This window comes from Leopardus geoffroyi, chromosome A3, assembly GCF_018350155.1.
Source record: "Leopardus geoffroyi isolate Oge1 chromosome A3, O.geoffroyi_Oge1_pat1.0, whole genome shotgun sequence".
Lineage (NCBI taxonomy): Eukaryota > Metazoa > Chordata > Mammalia > Carnivora > Felidae > Leopardus > Leopardus geoffroyi.
The window spans coordinates 90,656,619-90,683,564 of record NC_059336.1 but is presented as its reverse complement, the minus strand read 5'-3'; the positions used below and the strand labels follow the sequence as shown (position 1 = coordinate 90,683,564).

The window sequence follows — 26,946 nt, the reverse complement described above, 5'->3', positions numbered from 1 at the left end:
CGAAGGCCCAACCAAGCCAGGTAACTCCGATGAAGAGGCGGGGGGGTCCCAAAAGTCCGCCCAAGTTTGGGGGGCAGATCAGTCAGTCTTCTTTAGGCCTAGTGGTCGTTTCCCGGGGCTTGATGCAAGCTCCCGTGAGGGCATCATGTGTGCGGGGAAGTGACCTGCCCATACCCCATTCCCCCAATTCTGTACAAGTTGAGGCACCGGATGAAATTTAATAGGGTGGGGAAAATAATGAAAATGGGGGCAGGGGAGAGGGCGCAGAGTCCGGGTTAAGTAAGGACCTTAAGTAGCCAAAAGGGGAGATCCGGGGCCCTCGGGCCCTCCAAGCCGCATCTGCAGGTTGATACGGTAGCACTGAAGGCTGCAGAGCGCCTGGCCCGTGCGGGAGCAGGCGTAGCGGCGCGGGTGAGGGCAGCCCGGGACAGAGCATCGAGGAGGAGGGCCAGATGGGGACGGCCGCTGTGACACTGGCGCGGGGGCGGGAACGCCGGGTGGGAAGGAAAGGGTGGAACCGTGTGCCCCGCTGCTGTAGCGCACCATGGGGGCTGGGGCCACGGCCCGCCCGCCCCGCCGCTCGCCCCTCGCTGCCCCTCGGCCTCCCCGTCCGCTGGGCGCCGCAGTCTTAGTGAGACGCTCAATAGTCTGGTTCTTGTGCTCCTCCGCCCGCCGAGCCGCCTGCAGCCGTCTCTTCCTCGCCCTCTCCTCGCGCTTCAGCAGCATCTCCTCGGTGAGTGCCGGGGCAGGGCAGCCCCCAGCCACGGGCAGTGGCAGCATTGGAGAAGGCTGACTCCGCGCCTTCTGGAGCAGAGCTCGCTGGGGAGAGACAGACCGAGGGGTGTCAGAGAGAGGAGTTCTGAACAAACGAAGGCAGGGAAAGCAGGGTCTTTGAGGAGTGCTGGACTTGAGAGAAGAAGTGGAATGAGCACCTCTCCAGGTGCCTTTTAGTACTGCCTCCTCCCAGATCCCCAGACTTTCGTCTTTCGACTCTTGACTCTCAAGAAAAGCATTAGTAATATTTCCTGCCTGCCCCCAAACTTTGTTTACCACCTCTCCAGGGTGGTTTTGTTTTGTTTTGTTGCTGTTTTAAATCTTTTCATCTCAGTGGAGAGCATCAATTGGATAACTGCTCAAGCCCAAAACTCAGGGTTACCCTTGACTCCTTTGCTACCCCTTCCCTGACTCCTAACAGGTGTCTATTTCCAAAATAGATCCAGAATCCATCTGATTTCCTCCTTCTCCACAATTTCGCCTTGGTTCAAGCCACCACCCCATCTTTCACCTGATTCCTACAGCTTCCTGGCAGATGTTGCTTCTACTCCTTACCTCCACGAAGAAGCCAAAGTAATCTGCCAAAATATAAATCAAATGTATCACTTTCCTGCAAACAATACTTTCATGGCTTAGTCACACTTATTTTTCTCCTTGACCAGTACTAGGCATGTTCCAGTCTCAGGGTCTTTGCACCTGCTGGTCTCTGCCTGAAAAGCTCCCCTGGTATTGGAAATGTACTTTCTTCAGAGAGGTCTTCCCTGACTACACTATCTAACATTTCTTCTCCACCACTTTCTATTTCATCACCCTATCTTTGTTATAAACCGTGCTCTTCAAAATTATTTATTTACTTACCCCTCTCCCCCCAACACACACACACACACACGCACACACACACGAATACCACTCCATGAGAACAGAAACCTTTTCTGTCTTTTTTTCACCATCGATGTCCCCACTTCCTAGTAACATTCTTGGGACATGAGAAATTCTCAATATATGTTTAGCAAGTGAATAAAGAATGAACCGACTTACCTGTCGAGCAGTGAGCAGCCTTTCGTTGATCTCCTTCTTGAGATCTCCATTGTCATCCAGCTCTCCCTTTTCCAGGGCATCCAGCCACCTCTGTTCCTCCTCTTCCTCTTGACCCCCTAAGCCCCCCGACAGGTCCCGAAGTGGGGAGGGGGATAGATTACTGTCTTCATCTGGAAAGCAAAATTGGAAGGCTAAAAGTAAAATTGTTCAGATGGGGAACCCTAATTTAGCCAAGTTAATACTGGGACACTCAAAATTCTCACCATCCTCAGAACCAACCCTCCTCCTTTAATCAGGTATAATAAGAAACCCAGTTTCCCCACCTCCAGATCCTTCTCACCCAGCCAGGCACGGTACTGCTCAAGGGGGACTCCTTCCATAGGTTCCTCTTCATTGTCCACAACCATAAGGGGAGAGGGTGATCGAGGACCTTCAGGTATCACAGTGAAAGTAGGAACACTGCAGAAAAGCAACCACTGTGTAAGCTGAGCAGTTGTCTCCTCCTGCTTGGTAGCTTTTTCCAGTCCTCCCCTGCACCCTCTTGGGTTCTCGCTACCTTAACCTCAGCCCTGAAATCAGTGTCCATTCTCTTCTATTGGAAAGCCCAGAGAGCTTCTTCTACCTCTGCTTGCTCCTAACGTTCCTCAAGTAAAACCTTGGCTTTCTTGGCCTCACCTCTTGGTGCCCAGGACCTGCCCACCCAGCTTGATTTTGAGTTTAAGCTGGGGCTTGGCAGGTGACGGCTGCGTCGGCCCAGCCTCCTCTTCCTGATGGTGTTTCTTCTTGTGTTTTTTCTTGTGCTTCTTGTGCTTTTTCTTGTGCACTCCATGGCCGTGGGCACCCGCCAGACTCAATTCCAGTGCTTCCCCTGCGTAAGGAAAGCCTGTCAACAGTGGACCACAACAGCCGGGCAGGGAAAGCCTTGAAGAACCCAATACCCCCGAAGGGGCCCACTCTTCCCGCGGTACACGCTGTTACCATAACAACACCTCCGCCTTTCTCCTTCCCACCTGTGGCTAAGTACCCCGGAGGCTCGGAAGAGCAAAAAAAGGGACTCCTTTTCTGAGAACGCCTAACTTGCTTTGCCGACCCGCGCCTACCCGGTTCAGGGGCTTCCATAGCCCCAGAGGTGCTCCCGCGCCGCCACAGCTTGCTCATAGGGTCCTGCAAGGAAAGGGGACGGGAAAAGATAGGAACGCATGCTTAATTGCCTTTTCCGCCCCGCGGAAGAACTGACTCCCGCAAAATAACAAGCTACTTCCGGTGCGTAACAACCATGCTTGTGCGGGGCACGCTCGGAGGCTAAAATCCTCCCTGAGAAACAATGAAACGTCTAACGAAAGTTCCGGACCTCTGAGGCTGGGACAGCTTAAAAGGGCACGGCTTTGCCTTCGCTTCGCCTCCTCACACTCGGTTCCAGAACTCAGGGCGGGCGATTCAATTATTATTGTACCTAAACGTGGAAAGCGTGTACTCTGGACCAAATTCGGGGCTTAGGCTATGAGGATACAAAGATGAACATGAACAATTTCCCCTGCTTTTGAGGAGCTCACAGCGCACTGGAGGAGTACGTAAGAAACCATACTGCCGGTAAATGGCAGAAGTATTTAATAGGACAGGTACCTAGGAACAGAGCAAACTGTATTTAAGCCTACATTCTCATCCGTAGAGAAATGATGAATGAATTATGGTGCACCTATACAATCTGGAACACTTTATTGCCAACAAAAGTTAAGAGTGATAAGTAACTGATAACATTGACATGGAATTTAGATCCTAATGGGTAATAGCACTGGAGACGATCTAAGTGTCCCTCTAACAGAAACACCAAAGTAATTTGGTGTATGGACTTGGCACATCCATACAATGGACAGCTATGCTGCTATTCAAAGGAATGAGGCCTCCGAATGCTCCCAAGAAACTAGTGACATCAATTCTGATAGGTGACTAAGAGGAACAAGGGTGAAGGGAGACTTATTTTTCAAAATATACACTTTTGTGCCTTTTTAACTTTGTATAAAATATGTGTCTATTTTACCTAATAAAAAAAGAAGAACATGGGGTGCCTGGCTGGCTCAGTCGGTTAAGCGACAGACTTCAGCTAACTAAGGTCACGATTGTATGGTTCAGGACTTCGAGCCCCATATCAGGCTCTCTGCTGTCAGTGCAGAGTCTGCTTCAGATCCTCTGTCTCCCTCTCTCTGCCCCTTCCTCCCCCCTCTCAAAAATAAGTAAACATTAATTTTTTTAATAAAAAATAGTTTTTAAAAAGAACAACAAAGTAGATCTGTATGTGCTGATATATGAAATAAGAAAAGTGAGTTTCAATATGATGTGATTGCATTTAAAAACTGTAATATGCTTCTATATACGTAGAAAAAAATGAGGAATGCATACTACACCTTAATTGTGGTTATCTTTAGAAGTTGGGGTTAGGGAACTTCTACTACCTAGATCTGTGATGAATTTTCTTACAGCCAGTATATATCATATTTATAAACAGAAAAATGTACCGCCTATATACAAATGTTTAAGTATGTACAAGATGTGTGTCTGAACTAGATAGCATCAGGGAACAAAGAAAGAACTGATTCAAGAGACATTTCAGTGACAAAATTAAAAGGAATCAATGAAATTATATATGAGAATTCACGAAGAAGTCGATGTTGTATAATGATTAAGATGAACAGAATGGACTTTGGAGTCAGACTATCCTATTATAAAAAAAAAAAGTTCCACTATTTATTAGCTGTATAATCTTGAACTAAAAAGTTATTTAAGCTTTCTGAACCCTAGATTTCAGCTTTGTAAGATGGAATGAAGTAGGATTTACTTTAGAGGGCTCTTTCAAGGAAAAAAAGTGAATCAAGAATGCAAAGTACTTTGTACCTGGAAAATAGTAGATGTTCAATAAGCAAATGACAACAATACTTGACTTCTGCATTTCTGGCCCAAGTATTTAGAGGGAGCGTAGTGTTTTAAATAAGAAAGTGAACATAGGAAGAGAAGAAAGTATGAGAATCAGTTATTGTTGCCCAGTGTGAATTTGAAATGCCTGAGTGAATGCCCAGATAGAGATGGAATACTGACAGGAGAAGCCAGTGCAAAAGGTGTGAGTATGGGTGTCATCAGCATAGAAACAGAGGTGCCCCCAAAAGCATGGGAATAGATGAGACATTCCAGAATGAACAAGCAGATGAAGAGGAAAAGACCAGGAACACATCTGAGTGATCATCTGTCCTGGATAGGCAGGCAGAGTGGCCAGGCAGAGTTGAGAAGAAGAGGCCAAAAGAGGGCAAGAAAGTCATACTTCAACAGATGAAGGCTGTGATCAGTTATGTGTAGTCCTGCAGAGGGCAAGCTGAGCTCCTAGAAGGAGATGCATTCTAGCAGGTGTGAAGGCCATAGTCCTGTATCACCAGGGGTTAAAGTGAGGGACCACCTACAGTTAGTATTTGTCAAACACAGTATAATTTATAACCTGCTTTCATATCCCTTCTCTCCCTTGAGCTCCTTGGCAGCTCTGTAAGAGCTACTGTTGTTACCTCATGAAGAAACTGAGGCTCAGAGAGGTTAAATGATTTAGTCAAAGTCACATAGTTAGGGAGTGTTGAGCCAGCCTCCAACAGAGGCTTCCTGACACCAGGCTCAGTGGTATTTCCTCAACATCCTGATGCCCAGCAGGGAGCAAATGGCAACAGCAAGTAGCTGCTAGCTTCGTTATTTTGTTTTGTTTTGGTTTTGCTTTGTTCAGAAGAGATTTAAGCATGTTTGTAGGCTAAAAGGAAGAACTTTGTTCTTCTGAAAGAGTTCTTGGCCTTATTTTAAAAATATAATTTATTTTGTAATAATCGCAAACATACAGAAAAGTTGCAGGAAGAATACAAAGGACTCTCTTACTTCCTAAAATCAGATTCTGCAATTGTTAACATTTGTCATTACCCCTCCCCCTCATTATCATTACTTCTTTTCTGATCTCAGACAAAGTTGCAGACATGATGCCATTTCCCCCTTAAATATATCACCAAACAAGTACTCTGTTCTATAACCTTTGTGCAACCCTCCCAATCAGGAAATTAACATTGATAGAACAGTGACCATCCAATCCACAGAGGGCATTCAAGTTTGACCAGCTGCCCAATGTCTTCTTTTCCTTTCTAGCCCAGAATCCAAATCCGGAATCATGCATTACATTTTCTTATTGTATCTCTTTGATTTACTTTAATCTGGAACATTTCTGCACTCTTTCCATATATTTCATGACCTTGACAATTTTAAAGAGTACAGACCTGGGGCACTTGGGTGGCTCAGTCAGGTAAGCTTCCGACTTCAGCTCAGGTCATGATCTCATGGTTCGTGGGTTCAAGCCCCATGTGGGGCTCTGTGCTGACAGCTCAGAGCCTGGAGCCTGTTTCAGATTCTGTGTCTCCCTCTCTCTGCCCCTCCCCAGCTTGCACTCTGTCTCTCTCAAGAATAAATAAACATTAAATAAATAAAAAATAGATAAAGAGTACAGACCTTTGGGGGCTCTTGACTGGCTCAGGCTCATTTGGTAGAGCATGCAACTCTTGACCTCAGGGTTGTAAATTTGAGCCCCACATTGAGTGTAGAGATTACTTAAAAACAACATTTTTAAAAATGCTTATTTATTTATTTTAAGAAAGAGAGAGTAGGAGAGGGGCAGAGAGAGAAAATCCCAAGCATGCTCTGTGCCGTTAGCATGGAGACCACCATGGGACTCAAACTCATGAACCACAAGATCATGACCTGAGCTAAAATCAAGAGTTAGTTGCTTAACCAACTGAGCCACCAGGTGCCACAAGTGTATTTATTTTTGAGAAAGAGAGAGCACGCATGTGCAAGTGGGGGAAGGGCAGAGAGAGAGGTAGGGGAGGGAAAGAGAGAATCCCAAGAAGGCTCTGGCATTGTCAGTATGGAGACTAACGCAGGGCTCGAACCCACAAACCATGAGATCATGACCTGAGCCAAAACCAAGAGTCAGATGCTTAACCAACTGAGTCACTCAGGCATCCCCAAAATGAAATCTTTAAAAAAGGGGGGAACAGGCCTTTGGTTCCTTAGGATGCCCCTCAACCTGGATGCATCTGGTGTTTCCTCATGTCTCAATTCATAATTGTTGGCCGGAATACTACACAAAGAAGACTGTGCTGTGTTCTTCTCAGTGTATCACATCAGGAGGCACATGGTATCAGCCTGTCTCACTATTGATGACACTAACCTTGATCACCTGGTCACAGTGGTGTCTGTCAGTGTTCTCCACTGTAAAGTCTTCATTGTTCACTTTTGTAATTAATGAGTTATTTTCTGGGGATATACTTTGAAACTACTCTGATAATCCTGTTCCCCATCAAACCTCCATCTACCAGGCTTAGTATCCATTGACAAATACTCTGTGAATCAACAATATGTAATAATTGCCAACGTAATCTTTCTACTTCCATTATTGCATCTACATGTATTATTAGTGGGCATGCTACTGTGAAGGGGTGCTTTCTTTTCTTACATTCCTTTACATATGAATTATTTATATCATTTTCTGTTTCAGTCAGTGGGTTGTAATCCATTAGTATCATTATTCATTTTGATGCTGAAACATGTCCCAGGTTTGGTCAGTGGGCATTTCTTTAAGATGATTTCTGGGTCCTTTTGACATGTCTCCATCGTTCTTTGAGCACTTTTTTACTTCCTAACACTACAAAATGTTTTGGGCTCATCTTGTCCTTTCCTTTGAAAAGGGTGGGAACCAAGAGAGGCCAGGAAGTAGGAACATGTGGCTGAGGTGGCACTGAGCTACACCAATGACACCACCGGAACCTGCTGATGAGGATTTCCCTGTTGGCACAGCCACCTGCTCCCCATGGGCTGCAGGTGCAATGATTATATCATGAACTCTCCCTGGGTCTTGTTTTCACTTGTTCAAGATTCAAAGTCCAGTTGGGAGCATTCCAGTTGGTTGGCTTAGGCCAAGCGCTTATCCCTGAGCTGTGAAGAAGTGTGAGAGAGGATGAATAACCTTCTCCAGATGCCATAATGAGGGTAGAGCCTCAGCCTACCAATATTGTCCACAGTAGGGGACCATGCAGAAATAGGAGGATGATTTGAACACCAGGTGACTGACAACCCCTTCTTCAGATATCTACTTCATAGTTGGAGAGACAGAGACACAGACATAAGTAAAGGAAAAAGTTGGAAAGATTATGCACCCAACCAGTAGTACGCTGGTAAATTTTTAACAAAAGCTCCCTGAGAGAAAAGAAAAAAAACCAGCCCTGATTTATGGTGTTCACCTGTTTCTGTTGTGTAACTACTCTCACCATGCCCAATTTCAAATGTGACATGATGGGACACAGGAATTTAGGAAGAGACATAGCATTTCCACTGTGTGTGTGTGTGTGTGTGTGCGTGTGTGTGTGTGTGTGTGTGTGTGTGTATACTATTGATACAAATAACCTCAACAGATAATAGAAAAATAGTGAAATGAGGAAGTGATGAATTTTGAGCATTTGTCACCTTTGCTTTAATAGAATTTATTTGTGAGGTTTTAGATTTAATTTTTAATCAAAGCTGTGTTTAACACCTGAAATGCACAGTTCTAGGCAATTTAGCAGTTGTCTCTTATGAGCTAGTGTGAGGCCTCAGTACGCCATGGCACTAAATGTCTCAATGTTTTTCTCTGATGCTGAGGAAGGCATGCTTTTATTCCTTTATTTTTTACTTTATATTATTTTTATTTTATATTTTATTCTATTGTATTCTATTCTATTTTACTTTATTTTATTTTATTTTATTTTTAAGCAGGCCTCACACCCAGTGGGGAGCCCAATTCAGGGCTTCAACTCAAGGCTATGAGATCAAGACCTGAGCTGAGATCAAGAGTCAGACCCTTAACCAACTGGGACATCCAGGCACCCCATATTTTGTATTATTTTTAAATGTCAAATTAGGAGTACATTAGTTTTTTTTTTTTTTCTAACTGTATGTGTGTTTTCAAATAAGAATTTAATTTAAAAAATAAATCAATCCACAAAACTGTTGGCCCTTGTTTCTCCACTCCTATTCACGCACAGTGTCAACTGGCTTCCCTGACCCGTCACAACCTCCTCCAACTGATTTATGAAAGAGGCTGCCGGATTATGATCTCTAAAATACAACTCTAGCCATCCCACTCCTTTTGTAAAATCTTCAGTCACATGGAATTCAGATTCTCAGGCAGGATGTGAGCTCCACTTCCTTTCCAGACGTCTTCCATTCCTCCACCTCTTGCAGGGGTTTTCAAACCCTTCCAGAGAGGGAGAGCACAAGCTCCCCGGGGTGGGGTACAGGGCAGCTGAGGGCCTGTGGCGAGGACAGTGCTTGAGGCTCCAGCCCTGCTCCCATCACAGCAGCTGCTTGCTTCTATTTCACGTATTCCAGGTAAGATTTCATTCTGTTGCTAAAAAAAAAAAAAAACAGTGTTTGAAATGAACCCTTTTAGTCCAACAGCATGGCTCATCCCAGTCAGGTACTCTCAAATCTGCATGTTGACTTGAGGCTTTTCCTGTATTCATTTACTTCAATGATGGTTGATTGAGTACTTCCTTTGTGCCGGGCACAGGGCATAAAGCAGTTGACAAGACAGATTGTTCCTCCCTGGGGAATTTACAGTTAAGGAGAATGACAATAGAGGGGCGCCTGGGTGGCTCAGTCTTTTAAGCATCTGACTTCAGCTCAGGTTATGATCTCATTGTTCATGAGTTCAAGCCCCACATTGGGCTCACTGCTGTCAGCGCAGAGCCTGCTTCCGATCTTCTGTCTCCCTCTCTCTCTGTGCCTCCCCTGCCGGCACTCTTCCCCTGTTTCTCAAAAATAAACAAACATTTAAAAATTAAAAAAAAAAAAAAAAAGAATGACAATAGATATTTGAAGAAATAAACAATTCTGGGGTGCCTGGCTGGTTCAGTCAGTAGAGCATATGATGGTGACTCTTACTCATGAGGTCGTGAGTTTGAGCCCCACATTGGGGGTAGAGTTTACTAAAAAAACAAAAATGAAACAACAACACTAGAAAAAACAAAACAAAAAACCCAAAGCCTTTCCCGTTACCTCTCCTCACCCACCCTTTGAGGTTTATCTCAGAGGCCATGGATTTTATAAAATCTTTTGATCGGACTTTCCTACTGACCAGAAGAATTCCCTTCTCCATGTAACTGTATATCAAGGCTGTTTGCTGTTTTCCTCTCCAGCATCCATTCCCTCACCTTCTGGTGGTAGTACTGAAACAGTCTTTGGGAAACCACCTCTCCCTTCCCTCCTCTCCTCGGTCAGTAGGTTCCAATTGGTCTCTGGGAGTGGGCAAGTGACCCAGGTCTGGTCGGCTGGCATGTAGAATCCTCCCTTAGCCACAGTGATTGGTTCAGGTCGGTCGACCCCTCTGGCTACAGAGGTTGGACAAATGATCCCAGATGGCCCATAGTGAATCCAAGACATGGGTAGGATGTTCAGGAAACAGATGCTGTCTTTTTCCCTGAATTTAAGCCTGAAAAGTTATAGACCCAGAATTTTTGGAAACAATCTCATGCTGTGGAGGGTGAAGCCACTGTGGAGCAAAGTAGAGGTAGATGACAGGAAGAGGCAGGATCCTTGGGACACTGAATGCCTGAGTCAAGCCACATCTAAAGCCTGGCCTCTGGATATTTTAGTTCCTTAAGACAAGAAATTTCCCCTTTTGCTGAAGTAATCTTAAGTCAGGTTTTCTAGAAGAACATTTGAGTAATTTGCCATAGCAGAGCAATTCTGTCCTCTCTAAAGTTAAAGGCTACTATTTCTCCGACTCCAGCCCATCTGCTATGAAGGAGATTTACTCTCAAGATTTATTCACTTATTTATTTAATTTCATTAATCTATCAAGTTCTCTCCAGTAAGTTCTAGAATCCCCAAAAGACTAATCAGTGTGGTCAGCAAGCTAATACTCTGCCATTTCTTTCTCTCTCACTAGGCTCTGTGGGGTGAGGAGGGCCCCCTCTTCTGCACAGACTGAGAGTGTTAATCCTGTCTTGCCCATCCAGCAAAGCAGCTGAAAAATAGTCAACATTGAGGTCAATGATCAACTCACCCTCGTAAGGCACTTATGATCTGGGTCCAGAGCGCTGAGGTCACCTGTGCCCCATCCAAGGACACAAGAGTGCTGCACCTGCTCCTTTGTCTTCATAGCTCCACTTTTGGGGCAATTGCTTTATGCCAGACACTATGCTGGGCATCTTACACCCATTCTCATATGGAATCCTCATAGCAACCGGAGGAATGGAGATAATTACTATACCCCCATTGAACAGATGAGAAAACTGAAGCTCAGTTCAAGACTGAGTCAAGGCTCCACAGTTAGTAATTGACAGAACAGGATTCCAAAACATGCTTAAGCATGGCCCCGGGATTGGGTGGGTGGGCAGGTAGCGAATGGAGGACCTAAAGCGGGAGGGGGACGAAGAGACATTGAGACTGTAGGAAGTTGAAACGATCACTTCAGAAGCTGCTTGGTGTGGAACTGGGGACGGTCCCGGGGCCCGGCTAGAACCGCAGTGTGCCACGCAGTGACCCCAGGTGGCCACGGGATTTTCCGCGCGCAGGTAGTGGGGCTTGCCAGGTGGGGGAGGCGGGCGGGGCGGGGCTTCCCTGGGTCCGCCCCTTTCCCAGGTGAGGCGCTTGAGACCTGGGCGCGACCGGATGACGCGCCCCCGCAGTGTTTGAGCAGTGTAGGGTGCCTGGCTGTGGGGTTGTCGGGCCAGGACTGCTTGGTGCCTCGGGACTGGCTCGGCCGGCCGGGCCTTTGGCGGGGGTGGAGAAGGAGGGTGCCGCGCCCTGCCCAGCCCAGGTGTCGTCTCCGGGGGCGGAGTTTGGGAACCCGGCTGCGGGAGATTCCCAGCCGGTCTGGCGGGCGGACGTCGAGGAACAGAAGCGGACGAAATCGGACACAGCTGGCGGCTCCGGGAACTCACAGAGCAGGTAAAGGCGCGGGGTCGCCAGCATGTTCTCCCGAAACCACCGGAGCCGGGTCACCGTGGCCAGGGGCTCCGCCCTGGAGATGGAGTTCAAACGCGGCCGCTTCCGACTCAGCCTCTTCAGCGACCCGCCCGAGGTGAGACCCGCGTCCCGGCCTCCCCCTTCCCCCGGCTCCTGCAGCCCCGGCTGCCCTCGGCCCCCCGCCCCCGCCCGCGTGCACGCCGAGGGGCGGAGACGCCGCGGTCTGGGTTCTAACCGGTTGTTGTTGACTTCAGAAGTGAGGCGCGCACCGTCTGAAAGTTAATCGAACCCGTGCCACCCCCGACATTCCCTGACCAGTTGGGATGACTTGTCTCTGCCTGGAAAAACTCCGGGTTGGCTTGAGTTTAAGGGTCCGCAGTCTCGATTCCCAAAGTGTGCCTGGACCCGGCCTATCCTGCGCATCCCGCGGCGAAGGGCGGTGAGCAGGTAGGCGGGCCCCAAACAGCTCGGATTCGTTTGGGCTCCCTCTTCTTGCTCGGCCGCCAGCCCTATCTCACAACCTGTCTCAACCATCTGGGACAGCCTTCATCACCAACTCGACTTCTAGGCCAGGTCTGACCACTTAGTCGCTGAAGCCCTCCCCAACTGCTCCTCTGTGCCCCTGAAGGGCTGGGAGTGTGTGTGGTGGGGCGGGGAGTCCCTTTTAATGATTTGGGCGTTTACCACACCAAAACTTTGCAGCCCAGTCTCTACCCCATTACCTACCTAGTCTGAGCCCTACCTGTAACTCCCCATAGAGGCTTGGGAGCGGCTGAACGTTGTGGGCCTGAGTTAGGACCGAGGGTAGTAGCGACAGCAAAGAGGCTGTCCCCAAGGTCACCTCTCCTTCCCTGCAGGACCTGTAAAGGGTTAAGTGAGGGGGCCTTCCTCCCGCCTCCCTCTCCCTCCCGGCCGAGATTCCAGGCCTGGCTTCTGCCCTTTCCCCCCAGCCTGCCCAGAACAAAGGCCCTTTCACATCCACGTCCCGGTGTCCCGGGCCTTCTCTGACTCAGAAGCCAGTGGACCTGGGGGAGAGGGGCTTTGTCGGGTTCCTCACGAGCAACCCAGCGTGTGACCAGCGTGGGGGAGGGAGAGGCGAGGCCTGGGGACCAAGAGGAGGGGCCTGTGGGCTGGGGCCGCCCCTGGGATAAGCTGGGCCTAAGGGGCCAGAGCAGAGGAGCCTGAAGAGCCGGGGCGGAGTCGCAGGGCCCGCCAGCCGCTGAGGGGAGTGTGACTCCGTGGGCCGGGTTGGAGGTGGTGGGGCGGGGGGGCAAAGCTGCAGCTGGCTGGGAATCGGGGCTGGTTTCCTGTCTGGAAGGGAAGGGGCCCGCAGAGGGGAGCGGGGGCAGCAGCAGACAGGCACACCCCTGCCTTTCTCCCGCCCTCTCCTCCCTTCTTCTGGAAAAGCGAGGTAATTGTGAGCCCAGGGTGGGGCGGGCTGGATAAGGGCCCCAAGTTGGAAGAGGTGGCCCTGGGGGTTGGGCCCAGTGTACCCCTTTGTCCCGCTCCCTGGGCTCACCAGTCAAGTCCTCACCTCCATCCCTCTTCTTTCTGAGAGTGAGAAGCCCCTCTCAGAAAGCTCTGACCTGCTGCCCAAACCCACAACTCTGTAAAACCTGCGTGAGCGTCCCCTCCCTGCCCCCTTCCAGCTGTGCCTGCCCCTCACGCCCTACCGGCACACAGACTCTCTGTCCACCAGGCCAGGGATGTGGGCGGGGGCTGGGGAGGGGCCAGAGTCGGAATGAAAGGGCCTTTTTCTTCCACAGCTGGGAGAACAGCTGCCACCAAAGCAAGACTGGACATTCTGTGCCCAGAGCCCCCTCTGCAGCTGGCCTCCCTTCCTGGGACCTTCCTCACTCTCACCTTGCTTTCCTTTCTTCCCATGCCTGGCTCCCACCAGGACTCTGGAACAGTGGTAGGCAAGGGAAGTTTGTCACAGCTGCCAGAGGGGTGTAACAGGAGTGCAGAGGGACGAGGGCAGCCTCTGCCCTCTGCCCACTTCTTTCAAGACCAGGGAAGCAGCGGGAGGAGGAATTGTGGAGCAGCGTGGTGCCTGTCCAGCACCCCCCCTCTGGAGGGGTCCACAAGGGAAGGGGAAGTGGGGGCACAAAGATGCAGGACAGATTGCACATCCTGGAGGACCTGAATATGCTCTACATTCGACAGATGGCGCTCAGCCTGGAGGTAACGCCCCCACCCCCGGAGTACACCTCCTGTGCATGCACCCCAGCCTCAGTTTGCCCCCACGCAGCCCTGCTGGGGCTGAGGAGGGAGGGTGGGACCTGCTCAAAGTGGGGAGAGGGCCAGGTGGTTCTGTATGCCTTGTGTTAGATGCTGTGTGTGGACCTACACTCAGTTCTGTTGAGCAGAGCATTATGTTGGCAGAAGGGTCTTTACACCTGTTTCTGAAAGCTCTGTGAGTGGGTGTGGATGTGTGTTTTGGAGGGGGTCATTTAAGTGTGGAAAGAAGAGAGGACTTTGATGTAAGAGAGGTTTGTAGGAAGGCTGTGGCCTTGCTAGGGAAGGGGAAGGGGGCTCTGCATCAGGATGTAAGAATTCTGTTGGCCCTAGAGATGGCAGGGAGCTGTTTGTTCCTTTATTTATTCTTAAACACCTTTATTGAATACCTCTATATGTCAGGCTCCTTTCTAGACCATGGGATACCTCAGTGAACCAGACAGGAAAGGCCCATTCACCTGGGGGAACATATAAACATGCAAACATGTAAATCATCTCACACAGTGAAATGATAGTGAAAATGGGATGTAATACACATCAGATAGGGAAGGCAGCATTCAGTGTGGAGGTCAGAGAAAGTCTTTGCAATGAGATCATGAACTGAGACCTGAAGGATATGAAGGTATGTGAAGACTGGACAAAGGGCTTTCCTGACAGGGCATAGCAGGGTCAAAGCTCTCAGATAAGGATGTGTTCCAGTTCCAGTGTGGCTATACCTGGAGCTGAGGTCATGGACAGGGTCCAGATTATGCAGGGCCTTGAAGGCCCTAACAAGGCATGTAGATTTTACTCTAGGTATGCTGTTGGCCCATGCAAGGTTTTGTTGGTTTGTTTAATTTTTAATGTTTATTTATTGTAAGAGAGAGAGAGAGAGCATAAGTGGGGGAGGGTCAGAGAAAGAGGGAGACACAGAATCCGCAGCAGGCTCCAGGCTCTGAGCTGTCAGCGCAGAGCCTGATGCGGGGCTTGAACTCCTGAATCACAAGATCATGACCTGAGCCAGACTCAGCGCTTAACTGACTGAGCCACCCAGGCACCCCTACCCATGCAAGGTTTTTAACCAGGAACAGTACTTGTCTAATGTTTTAAAATAATGACTTCTGTGGACAATAGGCTAGGCAGGGGTTGGGGGTGAGAGAAAGAGTTGGCAAGAGTGGCAGCAGAAGACCACTGGACAGCAAGTTGTTACAGCCTTAGGGGAGTGAACGTGGTGGTGTGGAAGAAAGTGCTGGTGGTGGAGACAGAGTAGGGGCTGGATTTCAAATGACAGTGGTAGATCTGACAGGGCTGGTTGATGGATTGGACATGAGGACTGGACACTGATGGATTTGCCTCACAGCAAAGAGCGTTCCAGGTGTGTGGCTAAGCAGCTGAGTGGTGTGGCCATTTACTGAGATGGGGAAAGAGAAGGAAACCACAGAGGTGACCTCCTGGACAAGGCAGGAGATTGCTGTGGGGAAAGGTTGGAGGTGGGATTGTAAAGAGAGCACATCCTTGGCACAAATTGTGCAGGTTGTTTCCTTCACAAGGGTGCCAGGCAGAGGCAGGAGTCCTGGCCTGCTTTGGGGCTACAAACCTTTAGAGGGGACACCTTTATCTAACTTGTTTGCCTGGAGAGGGTCACCTATTTCTAATATGCAGAAAGATGCTCGGGGTACCTGGGTGGCTCAGTCAGTTGGGTGGCTGACTTCGGCTCAGGTCATGATCTCACAGGTCATGAGTTTGAGCCCTGCATCAGGCTCTGTGCTGACAGCTCAGAGCCTGGAGCCTGCTTCAGATTCTCTGTCTCCCTCTCTCTCTGCCCTTCCTCCACTCACATTCTGTCTCTCTCTGTCTCTCTCTCAAAAATAAATAAACATTATGGGGAGCCTGGGTGGCGCAGTCGGTTAAGCGTCCGACTTCAGCCAGGTCACGATCTCGCGGTCCGTGAGTTCGAGCCCCGCGTCAGGCTCTGGGTTGATGGCTCAGAGCCTGGAGCCTGTTTCCGATTCTGTGTCTCCCTCTCTCTCTGCCCCTCCCCCGTTCATGCTCTGTCTCTCCCTGTCCCAAAAATAAATAAACGTTGAAAAAAAAAAATTAAAAAAAAAAAAACATTAAAAAAAAAAGATGCTCAGTGAGCCCATTGGGACTCTGATACCACCTATTGTCCTGTGTTGGCACATGGGATAAAACCTAGTCCTTTGCACTGTCCGTGTTACTAGTTACATGTGGCTATTTAAATGTGTAATTTAGTTAATTAAAATGAAATAAACAATTTATTTCCTTGGTTGCTCTAGCCACATTTCAAGATGGCTGCTAAACATGTCCATCATTACAGGAGATACTGTTGAACAAAGCTGGTCTAGGTATTTAAATGTTTAAATTCTGCACCCTCTCCACTGTCTTGTGCTCCCTTCCCCCATGTAATTTTTCTTCATGGTAAGTCTGTTCAAGTTCTGGGGCAGAGGAGGGGGCTTAGATTTCACTTTGGTCATCTCTCCTTCAGCTACAGGCTGAGGGTGCTGTGTTCTTTTTCCACCAAACTCAGCAGTCTCCTCCCCCCAGCCCCTACCCCCAACTCAAGAGAGAGATCCACTGATATTTCAGAGATTGCTAAGAGAGGTACTCATGGAAGAATAAATCCAAGAAGACTTTCTGGAGGAAGCAACTTAAGCTGCAAGTAAAGGGGAGGTGGGAGTGAGAGAAAGGCTGTTTTTAAATATGTGCTGGGCCAAGGAAACAATTAGACTTTCCCACTTAATTCTCAAACAATACTATGAAGGAGATAGAACACTCCCCAGTTTATAGTTCCCAGAGGCTAAGTTCTCACAGCTAGTCAAATTCCCAAGCCAGGATTTGGATTTAGCCCCAGTGGAGATTCTGAAGGGAACAGAGGTGATGAGAAGCAGAGCAGTAAGTCAGGGACAGAAGAGAATGGGAGGGAGGGACAGGAAGATGTCCACGGAGAGCTTAATGTGTGCTGGGCTTCTGCCCATGACTCATCCTCCTTCAGCCCCTTGGGCCTTGACCCAGGTCCTGCTGACATCCAATTCTGGGCTCTTTCCCAGGAGAGTCTGGAGAAAATGCCTGCTTGGGGAGAAAGGGGTGTGTGGGTGGGGAGGGGGAGACAAGAAGCTATCCTTGGGGTGGGGAGATGGGGGCTAAACACAGGGATCTAGAAACAGTGCCAGGATTCCTGAGATGCTCTGCCCAAAGGGAGGAAGCAGGATTTCTAGAGTCCTCTCCTCCCTGGAGCTGTGGGAGAGCGGGTTTGGGGCCAGAGTAGGGGGGGATGATAGCAGGCTCATTCATTTAGGCTGAGCCCAGAAACTTTTCTATGGCCCCAGTTATTCCAATTTACACACTATCTTCCTCCCCCATGCTTTTGGGCAAGGGGTCACCTTGGAGGGCAACCGCAAAGCAGGAGGGGCCTCTGGCCTCCTGCAGCTCTAGCGGCACCAAGGCCAAAAAGCCCTTTCCAATGCGACGTGGGAGCTCTGGGGGCAGCCTTGCGCACGACTGGGTCTCCTGGCTGCGCAGCTAGAGCCCGGAGCCTAACCCTGCCGGGAGCTGGGAGGGACCGCCTGCGCCCAGGAGCCCCTCGACTGCTCTCGCGGCAGTTGGGAGCTGATGTCACCATCGCCCCAAGCGCCACGGGCGGGAGCGTGCTTGCGAGTCCCCGGAACCAGCGCGTTGCCTGCGTTGGTGCCACAAGCGCAATGGACAGGGCTAGGGAAGGATCCGTGAGTGCTGGGGCCCGGACCAAGAGACTAGCCAGGAGGGGGCTTGAGGACGCCTCTCTGTACCCTCCCTTCTCTCATCCGTTTGTGGTGTTTGTGACAGAAGCTGGATGCAGAATGGGATGGGGGTTGGCAAGCAAGAAAGCTTAGCAGAGGTGGGACCCTGGTGCAGACAGACATAGAGGGGCTGAGGGGTGGGGATGGGGCAGGAGCCGTGTAGTCTGGGAGGGCTTCCTGGTGGAGGGGGCATTATGAGCTGGTTGGCCTATTTCTGAAGTGTCAGGAAGAGAAACAATGCTGGGAGAGGGCTCATGAGAGTCAGGCCTAGCTCATTGGTGGCCCAGGAAATAAATAGTGAAGGAAGAATGTTTTCAGGGAGGCTGGACAAGGCTTTTGAAAACAGGAATTTAGGGTGTTCAGGTCTTGGAGATGTGGAGGCTGGAGCCACCGGGGACAGAAGAAAATGCCCAGTGTGATAATTGGTGTGAGGGAGAAGACAGGTTTTGGGTGATCACATTCACCCCCCTCTTCCAGCCTGGTGTCTCCACTTGGTTTCCTCTTAAACTAATCTTATACTGTAATGGGGTTAGTTTTCTACCTCCTTTCTGAAGGAGGTCACTTCTGGTCACTTCAACCAGAAGCAGACATGGTTTCTGTCCTGTGAGTGTGTTTATACCATGACATGGCACTTATGGTGCAGCCATTAATGTCTGCATCTGTCACCTCCCAGCTGGATTTTAAATGTGGGCCTTGGACAGCACAGGGATGCTCCAGGTTTGTTGGATGAATGCTACTGCTGTCAAAATAGCAGAATTTAAAAAAGCATCCTCACCATTCATGTATACTATGTGCTGGGCATTGTGCTAAGTGCTTTACATTCCTGGCTTACTGAATTTTCACAAGTCTGGGATGTGGGGACTATTTCCATCCTCATTTTACAGATGGAGAAACCAAGTCTTAGGGAGTTTGAGTAAACTGTCTAGTGTATTTTAAATAAGTTTTTTCTCAGCTTATCAAGACTGGCAGGAATGTCACAGAGCCAGGTTTGTCTCATGTCAGACTGGTACTCTCACCCTCTGCTCTCTGCCAAGACCTCCAAGGCTCTTTCTGAGTGAATGTTCCTGAGAATCCTGGTGCCTCTCTCATTGCCTACCTACCCCCATCCTTATGCACAGCCTGTTTAGCCCCTCACTCCTGACCTCCTGCCTTGCTTGCCTTCCCATCCCCAATCCTTGCCTCTGTCCTTAACCTCCCAAGCTTAGATCTCCTTAGGCAGGTCCCCTAATTTGGAGTGCATACAGGGTTCTGTGCAGCATGGGTGAACTCTATACATGGTATGTTCCTTCTCCACTGATCCCTTACTAACTAGATGCCCCCCTCCCCCAACTCATCACTAGAGTTTTTGGGGTAATCCAGGATGGTCTTTACCATCTTGTCCATTTTCTTTAGTTGGTGGTTCTCAGCCCTGGCTACACCTCAGAATCACTCAAGGAATTTTCAAAAAAACTCACACACTCCACTCTTAGAGATTCTTGTTCTGCACATCTGAGGCAGAGCATGGTAATGTGTTTTTTGTTTGTTTTTAAATGAGAAGATTAAAAATTTTTAAAAAGGTAACAATTTCCGAAAGTACAGTAGTAAAGAAGGCTGTATATATTTTTAAAGGTAGCATAAATCTGTTTTCCATTCCTGGCACCCAGGCCCACAACCTCATATATATATATATACATATACATATATATATATGTATACACATATACATATATATATACATATACATATATATATATATAGTACACTAATGGTAGAATTGTGTAATACTGTTTTCTTTTCTCACTTAATATATTTTGAAGATTTTTTTCTTATCTACGCACAAATGTTTACCTCACTCTTTAATGTCTGCAGCCTTTCATATTCCATGATATAGAAATGTTGTGATTTATTTAACCAATGCCTGAGTGAAGGAATTTTAAACTTGGTGCTTTAAAACAATGTTATAATGAGTGGCGTCTGGGTGGCTCAGTCAATTAAGCGCCCAACTTCAGCTCAGGTCATGATCTCATGGTTTGTGAGTTCGAGCCCTGCATCGGACTCTGAACTGACGGCTCAGAGCCTGGAGTCTGCTTCGGATTCTGTGTCTCCCTTTCTCTCTGCCCCTGCCCTGCTCATGCTCTCTCTCTCTCTCTAAATAAAAACATTTAAAAATTTTTTTAAATGTTGCAATGAATATGGCTTTGCCAATAGGTATAATTGTATTTGTAGGATAAACTCCTAGATATTGAATAGCTTGATCAGAGGATACGTGAATTTCTAGTTTTCATAGATTTTTTCCAAATTGTGCTCAACAGAGGCTGAAGGAATTTATGCTCCTACCATCAAATGCATGAGTGCATCTGTATTTTTACAAAGCTTTTCTGGTTATTCTTGGGTAGCTGAGGTTGAGTTGCCTAAAACATAAGTTTCTTATCTGTTTCTCCTGGGCCACAGCCCACTTGGGGACTGGAGGGTGCTTCAGCCTGTCCCCAACTGACATTTCCTTCTCATCCTTTCCCCCAACTCTGGCCAGGACACAGAGTTGCAGAGAAAGCTAGACCATGAGATCCGGATGAGGGAAGGGGCCTGCAAGCTGCTGGCGGCCTGCTCCCAGCGAGAGCAAGCTTTGGAGGCCACCAAGAGCCTGTTGGTGTGCAACAGTCGCATCCTCAGCTACATGGGTGAGCTGCAGCGGCGTAAGGAGGCGCAGGTGCTGGGCAAGACAGGCCGGAGGTGAGCAAGGGGGAAGCAAGGCTGTATGGGGGGGTAGTCGTGTACTGTGTGTATGTACGGAGTGTGGATCACCCTGAAGATGACTTCTCCTTGAAGCCTTGTCAGAGGCCTGGGAGATGCCTTGGTGTTTTATCACCACAGTGTGTTGCCCAAGGTGCACTAAGGAGTAGCTAGGGCTAGACTCAGGAAAGCCAGTGTATCTGGTGAAAGGCTGTCAGTCTGAGTTATAATGTAAAAGGGCTAATTTGCTAAGCCCTGCCCGTGATCCGATGAAGCTGGCTGGCTGGCTGGCTGGCTTCTGGAAAGATAATTTTCTCAAAGTGGGTTCACCAGATGGCCAATTTACCACAAACTGACAATAGTGTACCTAAGGTTCACCATCACAGGCAGTGCTTGAGAAAGGAAATAATAAAAAAACATTTAAGGGAAAGCCTATCTGCTCCCCTAAATTAGATTGTGTATTCTAAAAGGGGTCAGCTTCTGGATGTGAAACACCAGCTTCATGACATTAGATGTTGCTCATCTGACAAATCCATGGTGAATTGGTTGAGGTGATGCTCTGGTACAACTAAAGTGTTTGGAGAAAATACCTGGCAAATGAGGCCACTTTTGGTAGCCTGGTCATTTGGAAAACTGGCTCTGGCAAAATAAGCCTGTTTGTCCCCACTGCTGAGTAGGGAGAAGGCTCCAGCTGCCCACTGGCAGGGTGCCCATCCCAGCTTGGCCATGAAGGCTGACACAGGAGAGGTTGCCAGGAGCCCTCCACCCATGAAGCCCCTGGGGGAAGGCAGATAACCAGCTCTGGCTCCCCCATAAAGCTAAACGGCAAGCAGGCTGGGAGGTGGGGGGCAGTTTCCAATGTGAGCTTGCTGTCTTCTGAAAGGCAGCCGTCAACAGGCTCTGCCCTGGCCATAAAACCTAGGCAGTGTGATTTGAAGTACATCCCAAATTGCTGACAGCTAAACACACTGTCATCAGTGCCACATCATTTAGCTTAAGGCCTTACTAAGTTGATAATTAGTGGAGCTATGAATTTGTATGGATAAACTCACTGTCACTTTAGGAGAGACACATGCTTGGTGAGTCCTGCTGACGGGTGGGGAGGGGAGTAAGGCCAGGTGTCTGGGGCCCTGCAGTGGGGTACTGGGAAGGCCCAGCCTACCTGGAGATGGTAAAGGAGAAATCAAAGCTGAGGCGGAGGGAAGAGAGGTTTATGGCAAATGGAACACAGATATTCTTTACTTGAGTTCTTGATTTTCCAACCCACCCAGTATCCTCCTATATCAAAGAAGTGATGAATGAGATGGTAGAGAACAGCCTCCCCCATTGTTAAAAAGAAAGCCTGCAAACTCCTCCAAGTTGGGTTTAATGGAGAAGAACTCTTGAAAAGGAGTCTCTGCGGGCACCTGTTCCCTCAAGCCCCACTCATCCCTGGCAGGGGTCTGGGGAGGTGGTCAGAGAGGATGCTTGGAGGGGGAGGAGCCTGGAGCTTATACTGCATGTGAGCTGATATTCCTCCAGTGTCCCCAAGCCCAGTGACTCCCTGGGTTCAACTGACAGCTCTTACAGTCCCTCAGTCCTGCTAGGTCAGGCTGGTGGGGGACCTGGGTTTGGGCCCTGGGCTGGCCGCAACAAAGAACCCTTGGGAACCAGAACCGGGGGGTGGGGGGTGGGCATAGTGTCTAGAGGCAGGTGGCGATGTTGTGATTTGCCCACAGGCCTTCTGACAGCGGGCCGCCTGCTGAGCGCTCCCCCTGCCGTGGCCGGGTCTGCATCTCTGGTAAGAAGCACAACTCCCCTAGTCACTGGCACTCTTTGCCCAACCACAAGATCTCCTGCCCTGTTTCAACATCTCTCCTGCCCCTCTGCCCCTCAGACCTCCGGATTCCACTCATGTGGAAGGACACAGAATATTTCAAGAACAAAGGTGGTGAGTTGCACACATGCTGGGACAAATGGAGGGAGTGACCTGAGGTTGGGTGTTCTTGTGGGCACATCTTTACCAGTTTTGGCCTCTGTCCCCAGACCTGCACCGCTGGGCTGTGTTCCTGCTGCTGCAGCTAGGGGAACACATTCAGGACACAGAGATGATCCTGGTGGACAGGACCCTCACAGACATCTCCTTTCAGAGCAACGTGCTCTTGTGAGCACCTGGTCCCTGTGACGCCCTCCTTTCTCCACTCTGCTCCAATCCCTGGATGCCATAGCTGCAGGGGGAGAGGAGAGGGAGGAAGGGAGATGGGCCTCACCTGGGGAGTTGTCCTATACTTGCACCACATCTGTCCTTCACCCCTGCCCACCCCCTCATGCCTCCCTGGACTTCCCCAGGAGCATCCTCCTCTCTTCCTCCCATACTCCTATAGCACCGAGGCAGGGCCAGACTTTGAACTGCGACTGGAGCTGTATGGGGCCTGCGTGGAAGAGGAGGGGGCCCTGGCTGGAGCCCCCAAGAGGCTTGCCACCAAACTCAGCAGCTCCCTAGGCCGCTCCTCAGGGAGGCGTGTCCGGGCATCGCTGGAGAGTGCTGGGGGTTCGGGGAGCAGTCCCATTTTGCTTCCGACCCCAGCTGTGGGGTAAGGCTCTACATTCTTCCACTGCCCTCAGTTGCCTCTGTCCTGGCCACGGGTGACCTCAGAGCTGTGTTGAGCATGCAGAAACTATTTTGTGCTGCTGCCACAGCATACAGACCTACATGAAGTAGCAGTGGCCACACAGCTGGGAGGCACTCTGGCCTACACCTCGGAGCAGGCCCATGTCAACTGAGAAGACCAGTAAGAATGCAGGGAGAGCTAAGCTCTGGGGTCTTCAAGTTTTTGCAGCAGCAAATGCATCTTATATGGATAGAACAGAGTGCTCTGGTTGGAGCAAAGTAGCCTGGGTCCTGAGGGGTTGCCTGCTGATGCCTAGAGGCACCCAACAGAAACACGGGGCCTCTGAGAAGCAGTTTGAAAGCTCCAGGGCAGTGAACAGAATGCTGACTTTGGAGACACACATGAGTTCAAATTCCAACTCCACCACCTACCAGCTATAAATTTGGGGAAAATTTCTTAACTTCTCTAAGTCTCAAGCTGTCTCATCTATTAACAGAACAATGCCACCAACCTTCCAAGGCTGTTGTGGGAATACAGTGGAATAACATAATTAAACCACAGGACCCAGCACTCAGCAGGAGCTCAGTAAATGTTCTAAGCCCCGTGGAGGAGGCAAGCTAGTTTTCTGTGGGGCCGCCTGAACGACGGGGCAGATCTGCTTAGCCCTCAGATCTCCTGCTATTTAATACGCAGATCATGGGGCTGAAGCCCACTTCTCTGTCTGTCCTGCAGGGGTCCTCGTTACCACCTCCTGGCTCACACCACGCTCACCCTGGCAGCAGTGCAAGATGGGTTCCGCACACACGACCTCACCCTCACCAGCCATGGTGAGTATGTGCTGTGGGGTGGGGGGGATGCTGGACAGTGAGAAGAGGGGCTGTTGAATGGTCCATTTTCATTCCTTATCCTTACCCTGCACTTCCTGTCCCCCAGAGGAGAACCCCGCCTGGCTTCCCCTTTATGGTAGCGTGTGTTGCCGCCTGGTGGCTCAACCTCTTTGCATGACTCAGCCTACCGCAAGTGGTACCCTCAGGGTGCAGGTGAGGAGGGGGCCCTGACGTATAGAAGGGAAACTGGAGAAGGAAAGCTGGATCACCTAGGCACCGAAGGACCACTGAAAAATCAAGATCTGGGTAGAGGAAGGAGGGTTAGGGCAAGAAGAGAGTTGGATCAGACAAGAGCATGGGCAGAGAGGAGCAGATTCTCACTGGGGGAAAGGGAAGAAGGGTGTTGGCGGTGTGATTCCCCCAGGTAACCTGAGTCATTTACGCAGCAAGCTGGGGAGCTGCAGAACTGGGCACGAGTGCATGGAGTCCTGAAAGGCACAAACCTCTTCTGTTACCGGCAACCTGAAGACGCAGACACTGGGGAAGAACCGTTGTTTACTATCGCCATCAACAAGGTGATGGGTCCCTTGGTGAAGCTACCAGGTGCCAGGGCCCAGGAGTGTCTCCTTCAGGTCCCAGGAGGGTGGGTGCAGAGAGATGGAAATTCACCTGTTGCTCCTAACAGCACCATACCTAGCTTCAGGGCCAGGAATGTTCTCCCTCACCAGCATCACTGGAAAACTCTTCTACTCACCAGCTTCAGCCCCTGCCTAGTCTCAGAGGGTCCCATGGCCAGTTTAGGATTTTCATCCTCTTTCTGCCTTTTCCCTCAGATTCCAATCTGCCCCTACTTCACCCTTTTTTGGATTTCTCTCCCAAACCCAAGTCCAATGACTTCTCTTGGTTTCCGAGCCCTTTTGTTGGCTTTCCTGCCAACTTTTATGAAAGTACTGAGGGACATTAGGCCTCAGCATTCCTGCGTGCCTCTGTGCCTTCCTTGCCTCACTCAATCCCTCCTTCCCTGTCTCCATCTGCTCCACGTTCCTGACCGAGGACGATCTGTCTCATCTCCAGTCCTTTCCTGCCATTCCCTCCTGCTCTGCTCAATAGGAGGCAAATAAGAGGGCTTGGGGAGACACCCAACAAGCTCCTCCTTCTAAGGCAGGGATGACCAAACCTGCCTGATGTCACTGCTGACTTCTGTGACCAACGTGAAGGTGGCAGCAGACCCCTTCCTTCTCTTGCAGGAGACTCGAGTCCGGGCAGGGGAGCTGGACCATGCTGCAGGCCGGCCCTTCACCCTGAGCATCAGTAACCGGTATGGGGAGGATGAGGTGACACACACCCTTCAGACAGAGAGTCGAGGAGCCCTGCACAGCTGGATGGAGGCTCTGTGGCAGCTTTTCTTTGACATGAGTAAGAGGAGGAGGCTGGTTTGAACCTTGGGAGGGATTAAGGTTTGATGTTTTTACCCAAGGCCTCTATATCCAAAAAGTGTGGAAGGGAACGTGGCAGGGGAGAGGATGGCCTGGCCCTCTCAGTCTTCCTCCTCCCACCCCAGTCACTGCCCTCCTTCCAGGCCAATGGAAGCAGTGCTGTGATGAAATCATGAAAATTGAAACCCCTGCTCCCCGGAAACCACCCCAAGTACTGGCCAAGCAGGGGTCCTTGTACCATGAGATGGGTGAGTGAAAGTGCACTCAGGGAACCTGATGGGAAGTGGGGTTGGGGGCTTCAAGGGAGCCTAGATAATGGCAACAGAGAGAAAGCACTAGACTGAGGCAGAGCTCTGGGGACCCAAGGCCCACTCGGTCTTCTTGTATTTGTTTCTCTTCTCCAGCTCTTCTTAGAGCCACCTCCACCAAAGTTCCAAACAAACCCCCAAAGAGCCAGATTCATTTCATGGACTCTGTCCTAATTTCTTCTTCTCTGTTTCCCTTTCTGCATGTGGATTCCTGTCTCCTCCTCTGACCCTTCACTTGCCTGGCACTGCTTTCATTTTCCTCCTCTTTCCTTGATTTTTTCACCCACTTCTGCCCACCCCCTCATCTCCATCCCCCCTGATCCCCATATCCCATAGTTGTATCAGAGCCAGTGGCTCCAGGGGGCCCAGGTGAGGGGCTTCTCCTGCAGGATAACACAGTCTCGGCTGAGATCCGGGCTTTGCTTTCCTCCTATTACAGTGACAGGTGATGGTCAGGGCTGGGTAGGCCTGGGGCCTAAGCTCTGACTAGCCCCCTCCCCTCAACCCCTTCCTGGTGCCACAGCTATTGAGCCGCTGGATGACATCGCAGCGGTGACAGACATCCTGGCCCAGCGGGAGGGCACAAGGCTGGAGACACCCCCACCCTGGCTAGCAATGTTTACAGAACAGCCTGCCCTGCCTACCCCCTGCTCACCTGCCTCAGTGGCCCCAGCCCCAGCTCGGACCCACCCCATGCCCTGGGGGCGACCCCGAACATTCTCCCTGGATGCTGTCCCCCCAGACCACTCCCCTGGGGCTTCCCGCTCGGTCGCCCCTCTCCCCCAGCAGCCATCCCCACGGTCCAGAGGCCTCTTCAGCAAAGGCCCGTCCCGCACTTGGCTCCAGTCACCAGTGTGAGAGAGAAAGGTGCTGGCAACAGGATCTGGCCAGAGGAAGAGAAGACCCATATGCAGTCAGGCTCTGGATGCGGCGCTGTCAGTAGAAGGTTGGCCAGCTTGGCCTCACCTTCCTCTGCTGGACTTGGGGTAGGCTGGGGAGGAGGAGCAGAAGCCCCTCTTAAGCTGTGGTTGCCAAGGTGTTGAGGGGCTCGTTCCTGGGACTGGCTGGTACCCCCGAAACCCTTCCTGGGAGAAAACTGGAACCAACCCTGCCCTACCTCCCTGCACTAACCAGCTTTGAGGATGACACTGAAGAGCCTTGGGAGGGAGTGCACCTCCCTTGTGACTCTCACATCAACCATTAAAGTTATTTAACGGCGGCCTTCCCCTGGT

The 26,946-nt window shown here is 50.1% G+C and overlaps 2 protein-coding genes and 1 long non-coding RNA gene across 12 annotated transcripts; 1 reads left to right on the top strand and 2 right to left on the bottom strand.

Moving 5' to 3' along the window:
* Positions 1 to 198: 198 nt before the first annotated feature.
* Positions 199 to 3,062, bottom strand: INO80B (INO80 complex subunit B). Its single transcript, XM_045446571.1, has 5 exons — positions 2,913 to 3,062; positions 2,488 to 2,680; positions 2,153 to 2,271; positions 1,813 to 1,982; positions 199 to 819 (listed from the first exon to the last, which is right to left on the bottom strand). Exons 1-5 carry the CDS (start codon positions 2,968 to 2,970, stop codon positions 289 to 291), a joined length of 1,071 nt encoding a protein of 356 aa, XP_045302527.1. The 5' UTR covers positions 2,971 to 3,062; the 3' UTR covers positions 199 to 288.
* A 5,696-nt stretch (positions 3,063 to 8,758) lies between these two features.
* LOC123580995 lies at positions 8,759 to 11,035 on the bottom strand. Its single transcript, XR_006703552.1, has 2 exons — positions 10,925 to 11,035; positions 8,759 to 9,265 (listed from the first exon to the last, which is right to left on the bottom strand). It is a non-coding gene; the product is annotated as an uncharacterized LOC123580995 (long non-coding RNA).
* A 613-nt stretch (positions 11,036 to 11,648) lies between these two features.
* On the top strand, positions 11,649 to 26,932 carry RTKN (rhotekin). Of its 10 annotated transcripts, none has more exons than XM_045446557.1 (13): positions 13,114 to 13,240; positions 13,596 to 14,013; positions 20,353 to 20,552; positions 22,271 to 22,332; positions 22,429 to 22,482; positions 22,578 to 22,695; positions 22,916 to 23,125; positions 23,876 to 23,970; positions 24,077 to 24,183; positions 24,417 to 24,545; positions 25,218 to 25,386; positions 25,550 to 25,654; positions 26,238 to 26,932. In XM_045446557.1, the coding sequence occupies exons 2-13, from the start codon at positions 13,942 to 13,944 to the stop codon at positions 26,570 to 26,572; spliced, it is 1,656 nt and encodes a 551-aa protein (XP_045302513.1). In that variant the 5' UTR covers positions 13,114 to 13,240; positions 13,596 to 13,941; the 3' UTR covers positions 26,573 to 26,932. The 10 variants fall into 10 exon arrangements, with proteins under 10 accessions (XP_045302512.1, XP_045302516.1, XP_045302520.1 ...); XM_045446558.1 differs by having other exon boundaries at positions 13,129 to 13,240; positions 13,730 to 14,013; XM_045446556.1 differs by lacking the exons at positions 13,114 to 13,240; positions 13,596 to 14,013 and adding an exon at positions 11,649 to 11,944 and having other exon boundaries at positions 22,429 to 22,479.
* The last annotated feature ends 14 nt before the right edge of the window (positions 26,933 to 26,946 follow it).